At 39.3% G+C, this 9,869-nt stretch overlaps 1 protein-coding gene across 1 annotated transcript in view; it reads right to left on the minus strand.

Annotated features, from left to right (window-relative positions):
* Window positions 1-9,415, minus strand: part of pard6gb (par-6 family cell polarity regulator gamma b) — a 33,666-nt gene extending 24,251 nt beyond the window's left edge. Inside the window, exons 1-2 of the mRNA XM_079258487.1 lie at window positions 9,339-9,415; window positions 3,712-3,934 (exon numbers count right to left, since the gene is read on the minus strand). Coding sequence (XP_079114613.1) covers window positions 3,712-3,934; window positions 9,339-9,410 — 295 coding nt within the window. The 5' untranslated portion in view covers window positions 9,411-9,415. The remainder of the gene's footprint in view (window positions 1-3,711; window positions 3,935-9,338) is intronic.
* Window positions 9,416-9,869: the final 454 nt, after the last annotated feature.

Below are 9,869 nucleotides of genomic sequence, written 5' to 3' on the forward strand. Positions count from 1 at the left end.
AAACAAAATACAATGTCAACGCGTAGCATACAGCCCTACATGTTGGAACCTGAATCAGACCCTGAAAACGAAGTGGAAAACAGCAACCCACATCAACGAATGCAGCAGGATGTCTCTCTTTGGTAAACTCACCAGCCATCGTTGGAAATAACTTTATCCGACGTTTTCCACCCGCCTGATGTATTTGTACATGCTCTTGTTAACCAGTAGAAGGTAACCAATCACCGAACCTTATCCCCCGGGACATCACAAGGATTTCGAAGTAGAAAAAACTCTCTAAAACGACGCGTTTTTCGTCGCCATGGAAACCGAACGGAGAGAGGGCTGGAACTCAATCTCAAACATGCGTTTAGGTGATAAAAAAACAGTGCCGTTCACATGTCTGATGAGGATTCAATACTGTAACACTGTAGAAAGCTCAGAAAACTCAAAATACCATAATAGGACCCCTTTAAGAAATGTGATTTGTTTGAGCAACATAAAAACACAGGAGTTAAGCAGAGACACGGACCCTGCAATTATCTACAATTACCTACACTGAGAAGCTACTGTGTATTCTTAGGAATGGGCCACAAAGTGCAAACTGGTATTCTTTGGGTGACGGTCATCAGTTAAGAACTGCCGTCATCACCCACAGCGAAGAGACGCGTATCATCCGCAGGATTATCATTGTATCTTCATAAACCTGTGGCACGTGCTCAAGTGATTTTTACCTAGAAAAGGAAATGTAAGCCTGGAGGGGAGTGTCAAGTGGATAAGAGGCATGCGCATTCTGTTACACCTATTGTTGCATGAAGCATGAGTGGGAAAGGATGCACACTCACAGGAACAGCCACAGAAAGTTGCTTGATCTCAGGGAGGAGGGGGTTTTCTGTCACTGTTCCTGCCGAGTAACAAAGCAAACTAAAATAGTTCTTCTTTAACAGATCTATAAGCTGTTAGTTATAAACTGTATAACTAAGTAGAGAACACAGCTTGCTTAGTTTTAATTAACTATAAATTATTAACTCTGATGATGGTAATCAAGTCTGTTTTTTCTTTTTTATTGTTTCTCATCCTTTTAAGGGAAACTAGAAAATGCTAAGCTTACTCAAAGTGATTGATTATTTTTCTAAAATTTAAAAGTACACAAAAGCCAAAACCATAAGTCAGACAGAATCTCCTTGATGTTCCCAGGTGGTAAAATGGCTTTATTTTTGGTCTTTTCTTTCAACTTGGGTGGTCTGCAGACCCCGCCCAGAGAGGATACATGGTGACACCACCGATGACCCACACCAGCAGGCTGGTACCGTCTGATACAGTCACTATCCCTCACACTGTCTCATGCCTGTGGCTAACTGTGTGAAGGGCATTTTCTTCTCAAACACGAGGTACTCATGCAGTCACACACTCATCTCATTGTGCAGCAGCTAACAAAAGACTGCAGACACATATGATGCTCCAATTCCTTCAGTACCCCGTTGTAAACAGCATCACCAAAACAATAAATCCCTTCTTGCATTTTTAGCAATCACCTGTCATTCAGAGCATCTTCTTTTGGAAAATTTGTCTCAAAACAAGTGTTCTGGAGCATTATAGAAAGGTATGCAGTAAAAGTAAGAAGAAACACATAAATTAGTAAAACAATCCAAGGGAACACAGACCTATTTGGATGTATAGAAGACGTAAATGGTGTCCTGACCGAGCACAGGACAGGTCAAGAATCTTTGCAACCATTAATATACTTCAAGAAAGGATTCAAGCTAATATTTTAACAAAATGGTTCATTGAGAATATATTAAGTATGTTCTTTCTTCAAATTATTAGCCAATTTTAAATTTGATGGTAGCAAGGAGTTTTATAATGTTTTGGGCAAGAACAACAGTACAAAACTAGAAAAAGCATTTGGAGAGTGCAAACCTCTGCCAAGCACAATGTAAAACAATCTTTTTAAAAAAAATCCTGGATCCAAATGGTCTTCCAGATCACTGCTAAAATTTAATCAGTTCTTCCTTTTCACATTTCCAACAACTCCTGGAAATTTGATAAAAATCCATCCATTACTTTTTTGAGTTATCATGAACACAAACAGACAAACAAACAAACAAACAAACAGATAGCCAGTAAAAACATAACATCCTTGGCAGAGGTAATTATACCTGGTGAAGCATTACACAAGTAAAAAGTCAAATGTGTACCTGTTTTTTTTTTTTTTTAAAAATGAGCATCCTAAAGACATCAAGTCCTTCAAATAGTTGTGGGAGCAATAACCACTCTGTTAAAGACTACATGGGGAAATAATATAGGTTTTCCAAGTACAACTGCAGACAATCTGGTGGTTTCGTCATATATCCTTTGTGGTATCAGTAACAGACTCAGAGAATCTGCAGAAACTCAAATACATAATGACAAACCTAAAAATCAATATTGAACGCTCTCTGGACCCTCGGGCGACTTGTGTTAGAAAGACACTATTCTATTGTAGAAATCTCTGATGTTTCCAAAATGATTTAAAAAACCAATGAAAAACTATAATTTACAGTAAACAACAGTAATGTGTTTTGATAAAACAAATATATATAAATCTTTTTTTTAAATGAACAATAAAAATGATCATTATCTCTTACCTTTGAGCTATTTTTGATAAAGTATTGTGTTTACATAACTTCAGGGGAAAAAAATCTTTCAGCCTTACAATGTTTTTAGATAAAACATGGCTGCCAGACATCTTATCAACTTAGAATGGGTTAATTCAGTTTTGGCTACGAGCTCTTTGGACTACAAGTCACAGTCTGATGAGGTCTCTTCAATACCTGAGTCCAGTTTCTCAATGTAAATCATCAACATTGTTGAGCACTGGTGGAAAACTTAATAATTTGAACCACTGGACAACAATTAAAACAATACCCCGGAGAGTGCATGTTCATTACACAACTGAGTGAGGGACATTCCAAGAAGGATTGAGGGTATGAAAAGATGTGAATGTTGATGTATTCATTTGTAAGCCTGCAGACCAGCTGGCAGGCAGTCAAGGCCCACTCCAAAGTTGGAATCATTGAGAGAGAAAGACATGGAGAGAGGACTTGGTTCCCATTCAGGGTACTGTTGTGTTGGCATTGAGCAAATATGCACTCACATGCAAGCACACACAAATTCACAAAACGCAGGGAGCTCGGTAAGGAGTCTCCATTTTCATGCAGATCTTTTGTCTCTCAGTAATGTCTGGTATGCCGGGATACAGGCTTTGCTCAATGACCTGATTTCTATGGGGCTGCCGAGGCACCGTCCTCTCCGTGTATGTTTGTGTTCATCTGCCTGCAAGCCCTTCCTCTGGAAAAGGCACAGGACTTAGCTGGGCAGACAGACACAGACTGAGACTGATCCAGCAAATAAGAGGGCAGGAAACCCAAAGCACACACACACACATGCACACACACAAGCAATGCATGAAGTAAACAAAAGAACGCAAGGCAGGCATAACTAGATGAGGAAATACTCTGTGGGAAAACTTGATTCAAAGCAGAACAATCATTGTGCCCCAAGATGCAGTTAATGCTATGGATGATCTCTTTATGGATTTATCAGTTACAACATAGTGGAAAAGCAATATTAAACCCGTGTTTATTTAAACAAATAGCAAGTTTAAAGGCAAGACAACTCAGTAAGCTTGAGGGATAAACATAAAAAGACAAAGAAAGTCATCCCACATAGAAGAGTTTTCTGGAAACTTACCCTGTCTCTGTATGAATATCCTAAGCAGTGGATGAGCTGTTGACACCGCTTTGCAAAAGTTGTCATCATTGTTTATTGGCAGCAGGTCACCATGGACATCAGCATAGCCAATTATCACCTCCATATTGGCAATGCGGTGAATATGCAGGAGGAGCTTGTAGAACTCCTCAAACTTTCCGGGTTTGATACGGTCCACTGAGAACCTGCGGAACTCTGCTCCATACTGCAGTGAGAGAAACATAAAAATAAGACAAAAAGACAAAACAAAATTAAAGGAGCAGTCAGTGTAAACAGGAACAGGAAACTAGGAAGTGAGTGACACGTATAAAATGAAGTAATGCAAGTAAGATAAGCATGTGGGTCATGACATCATGTAAAATACGACACTGGCATAAATGTTTTAATACGTTAACCGCCTCTGCTCAACCAGTTACGACACATCCTAGTATTTTTTATTTTTTATTTTAAAAACATCTGCATTAACATTAACGTTAAAGAAAATAAAGAGTCCTCATCAAATGCCACCTTATTACAGGAATGGTTGGTTAATTTAGGAACAGTATGGTTAATAATGCTCTTGTGACTGTGCTGTGTCAATGCTAAAGATGCTTGTAGCCACAAATTTGTAAAATGCATAATTTTGGTCTTTTTACTGAGCTTTAAAGGTGCTGGTAAATATTTTCTTTACTAAATTTTCACAAAAAAGAAAAGAAAAGAAGCTTGTAGTTTCTCATTATGCTAATCTGTAAATGAAGCTAGGCTAACCACTGGTTGTAGGTTTAGCTAGCCTGGCATGCCAGACTGGATTGTTCTAAACTTTGGGACTCTGTTTTGTAAGTTAGCTTCTTTAGGGTCCTAAAATACCAGTTCAATATGGATGAAATGTCCATAAGACTAAAAAAAAACTAAAAAAATACTATAGAGGACTCACCTCAATTTGTTTCTAAGCTCACTTTATGTTTGTCTAAAAGACATAATCTGACACCCAGTAGTACAAATGTGAAGACTCATGTCAAATGACTGTTGCAGATGCTAATTTTTAACTGACTCCAGTCAACTCAGGTTTAATGGACATGAGTGTACACACTAATTTTTATTGGTGAATCCTGTGGTGAGGGCATCAAAGATGGGGACTGCTCACTTTTTCTCTATCTGAAACTCAATGCAATGACTCCTGGACAAAAAGCTATGCAATGGATCGATTTCTTTCTTAAAAAAAAAAAAAAGACAAAAAACTGTAGGGAAGCCAGCTGTAAGGTTATTACCCGTTTCCCCTGAAGTGTGTTGACATCTGTGGTCCAGTCAGAAGAAGTAAACTTTACTATCTCGGATTTGTGATCAGTAGAAGCAGTCTGCAGGATACAGTGTATTGCCAGCCCCTTATGTTGCGAGGTGTCCTCTGGGAGGTAGAGACATGATGGACTAGAAAGCTGAGCTTTTACAGCACTGATAACTGCTACAACCTGAAAAGACTTTGGTTTGTTTTTGCAGGTGTAACCACATTTCTTTTATTTTTTTTATTTTAAACTTTTTGTAAGTAGATGAGTAAATTCTCTAGTAACGTAAATAAAATACAAAGGCACTTGAGTCAACTCAACATTTTATTCACAGGCCTGAACAGTTGTGCCTCAGCTTATCCTGACTGGAGTTACTGGAGCAAGAATGAAAGCATGGGTGACAGGGGTAATGGTGGACACATCATGTGACTCAGACAAGTGCACAAAGATGCAGCCAAAGCACAAAGCACTGCTTCAGACAATTTCAGCAGCAGTGGTGAGTGAATCACACTGTCTAATTTGTAGACGAAAGTGCTGTTTGTTTCTGTAATCATCAGCCCCTGTTAGAAGAAGCTGACAGCAAAAGAGAAGAGACGGGAGATGATCAGGAAGCAGGATGAGGGAGAGGAAAAACTGCTGACATAGTGGCAGTGGTACACTGCCTGAGAGGAAAGAAGAGGGGTGGGGGGGTATATTAACCAGCTCTGTAATTAGAAGATGACATATGAATTTAAGAGGAGGCATGTTAGGAGGCCAGGAGGTGCCAGGAGGGTGTAACTTGCTGCTAGATTCACTGAAGACAGCAGAGGCACATGTGAGACAGCATTTTGTAAGCCTGGTGCCCCACTTGGATTCTAGCTAATATGAAACTCAACCCACAGAGAATGACACAAGGAGCTGACTAACAGGCTTTGCTAGTGTTCAGTGGGTGTTATTAAAATGATGGAAAGTGAAACAAAGACACTAACAAAGCATAATTAATTCCATATAACTTCAACATGCTATGCCTGACTTACTAAACATCCGAATCGTGCATACAGTAACCTTGGCCATTGCTCCGATTATTAAACCTTCCTCGGTACTATACCTCATGATATGTGAGAACAATTTGTCCTTGCTTGCAGAACTCACCCCTCGGCTACAAGCAAGTCTCAACATGACAGGATTAATTCCGAGCCTCGATGGTTCCATCCAAATACTAAGAATAAATCACTACAAACGTGACATCACATGTCTGCCAGGCCTATCAGGAAAAAGTGATGTGACACAGGCTGAAACATGTCTGGAGCCTCTTAACTGATACACAAGTGAAAATGGAGGATAACCGACAAACGTCTTCAGTCAACATAACCCCCAACCTTGTTACTTCCTACTTTGCAGGTAGAGTATAACTCCAAAAGGTTCTTGCAACCTGAATGAAATAAAAAAGTATATATAATCCATATACCAATACTGAAAAATAGATATGAAAATGCAAGTATCATAAAGAGGTCCCTCCACCCACACACACACCTTAAAGAGGTGTGTGTGTGGGTGGAGGGATTCCATCCAACCCCCCCCTCACAGACTCTGGGATAAGAGCTTTAAGTGAGTTAAAGCAGCTCTGTGCTTAGGCTCTGTGACAGGCAGCCAGACACCTCCAGTGTTATTTCTGATAAGCTTATCGGCACAGTTTCTCCTGAGAAAACCAAATGAAAAGCACTAAAAACCAGGCTTGTAACATCAATCACATAACAGTCCTAACGGAGACACAACTTTCGGCAAGTTGACACTTTCATTAATGAAGATATTTTGTAAATTTCCACAGTTCTGGTTGGTCTTGATGGATTGATTTTGAAATGAATTCCATTTAAGCAGAACAGCTGCTTCTTGTGTTTATCAGGACGTGCTCCATTGCTGATTATTGAACCCATCATTTGATAAATCTAATGATTAAACTGTATGGATCAGGAAAAACAAGACAATTTTGAAATGCAATCACTTTAAAGTCTTCTTCACCAGCTAAGACTGAAATAAAAAAAAAAAAGGCCATTTTTACTTTCTAACTAAACTGTAAATGATGCACCCTATTCAAACTGAGTTTAAAACTGGTTAAATTGGATTTAGACACCTTTAGGACAGACTAGAAAAAAATGAAATTGTATTTACATTGGCTACGTAAGCCTGACTTGCACTGGATTAGATCATGTTATGCTTGTTTTCATACCAGACTGAACTAGGTGTAAACCGTGTCATACAAGCCGAGTTTCCATTAACTGATGTCGCAAATTAGATGCAAATGTTTAAAATGTTGCTTTGTAGAAAAATCATAGTCTACATTACACATAGCTGTAATAACAGAGAAGTAGACACCAACCATAAACAAAACTCAGTGGAAATGGAAGCAGACAAAACCTCTTGCCTTGTGCACACACAAATCAAAAGGATGGTACTCAGTATTTATTTTCCTCCTTCACGTCGGTGACTGTTGGTTGTGTCTCCTGTGCGGTGAAAGAAAGAACGGCCCCTTTATTTGATCTGTCCTGTGAGAAACATGTCCAGTGCATCAGAACTGATTGGGGCTGGCAATTTCTATCTTACCTTGTCCAATATAATGGAAACCACCAAGCAAAGTTTTTGACCAGATAGGAGTGGGTTAGAACACACTGACCTGGTGTGGACAGCCTGAATTAACTGATGCTACTGAAACTGTAACAGAAAAGCCAAACTTGGTAAAACAGTAACAAAGCAGAAGAGCGCTGCACAAGTTTAGTCGATAAGGCCTCTTTATAGAGCTTATCACACTCCGATGTATTCTAACAATGAAATGCAGACAAACAGATACACACTGGGTGGGATCAGGGGTCTCCATGGTGACAGATCCACATTTCTGGTCTTAATAAAAGTCAGTGTCTTAATACTTTGTTTTATCGTCCAAACACACAATTCTAATATCAAATATCAATAAAATAAAGTAAAAACATCCCCAAAATATTTTAGTTTAAAAATTTGCAGGAAACTTTACTAATGATTATATTAAACTCACAATTTTCGTTCTCCCATCAGAATGAAGCACGGTGACGTAACTATGCAGAAACTTTTGCTTCATTCAGGTGAAACTAAAACTGATTCGCAACACTTATTTTCTCTCTAAACCCTCACCTTCCTCTTTTTTTTAAATTTTATTTTATTACTCTGACCAAATTGAACATAATACGTGATGTAGTGTGGAGATGCTTTGTCTCTAGTGCACAATAAACAGACTGTAAAACAGGAAAGGATAAATAAAATTCTCAGGGAAGGAGAAAAAAGTAACAAAACTTGTCTGTTCCTGCCAAGGAGCTCCCAGTGTGTCATCCACACCCACAAACAATCTCAGGAGGCTATGCAGTGACCAAGAACTGATGCAGCTTTGGTTTTAAAAAAACAAAACAAAACAAAAAAAAAAAACATAACAAAAAAAAAACATCAGCTCTTTGAGGTAAAGCTCAGTCCTGGACACTCTGTCAGCCACCTTATCAGTGTGTCTGTTAAGCATCTACCAGCATGGTCAGGTCATGGCCCCAGCAGAAATCCACTGCACTGGGAAACCAAAACTAAGAGTGCTTAGACTTCTGAACACAAAGAATCGCCCCATGCGACACACTTTTCACTTTAATGCCACTTAAAAGATAAACTCATTATTCATGTATCCAGACTCACTCATGTGTGCTGGCATGTGGAAAGAAATGTTGGCACAATCTGACTAAATTCAATATAATTTTCTGGTTCGGCCTTGAGTGTTTTTTTAAAAATCAACTTTTAAATAAACCATAAAGAAACAAAATCTTCTGTAAAGTCTCCCAAGAGTAATCTAGTCCTACAATTTGATTTGATAATAAAAATCCAAATGGTTTAGACATGCACTGCGCCCACCTGCGTAACTCTGGATAACTAAACGATCGATATAATAAGCAACAGTTTATATCGATCGTTTACTGCAACAGGTAAACACAACAGGTAAACAAGCCCTAAAACACCGCGGAGGCTGAAACTATGTAGTAGCCTGAATGTAACTCATGTGGGAAAACATCCGCTTTAACAGGTGAAACGTTACAATAAGTGTTACAAAAGCTTGATTTCTTGAAAAACAATCTCAAAGCAGCGGGTGTTTTTTGTTTTTAACCCTCCAAGTGCTTAGTGACACGGAGGGAAAGCCAAATCGGCGCAATATGCAGGAGAAATGATCACTGCAGCGTCCAAAACCCCGCAAATTCTACTCAACTTCACAGCTTTTCAGACTTCAGAGGTTGAGGACAGATTCTCTCATAGCTGCAGCTTCGTTACGGGACCTCCATGTGAACATTTATTTCCTCCACAGGAATCACTCACCTTGCTTTTCACTTCTACGGCGTTACAATCAATTGTTCGCAGAGGTTGCGACTTATTAAAGCTCCGATTCATGTTGTGGTTTGAGTTTATAATTAAAAAAAAAAAAAAAAAAAAAAAAAAAAAAAAAGGGGGAGAGAAAAGTTCAGCCGCCTTCGCCAGCAGAAAGAGGGGCTCCAGTCCTCGGGTTTCTGCTGAGGAATCCTCTTGCTTCGTTTCTTTCACTGAAGTTTGTGTTGGTCTCCGATTTCTTTCTTTCTTTTTCTCTCCGTGTCTTCAGGTTTATATCCTCCGTCAGGCTTGAGGGAGGACTTCACAGGAGGATAAGCGGTGAGCAACTCGCCGCGTTGAGTCGGGAGTGTGGGATAAGTTTTGAAATGACATCAGCGCTCCAAAAAGAAAAAAAGGCTCCCAAGTTGAGTTCAAGTACTGCTCGTAAACCCCAGCTTCATAAGTCCCATGCTGGACACACTGAGTATCACTTGAAGGATGCCACTAAAAAAGACACATTGGGCACCGAGAAAGTCACAAATG

The sequence above is a fragment of the Telmatherina bonti genome, assembly GCF_933228915.1.
Source record: "Telmatherina bonti genome assembly, chromosome: 19".
Taxonomy (NCBI): domain Eukaryota; kingdom Metazoa; phylum Chordata; class Actinopteri; order Atheriniformes; family Telmatherinidae; genus Telmatherina; species Telmatherina bonti.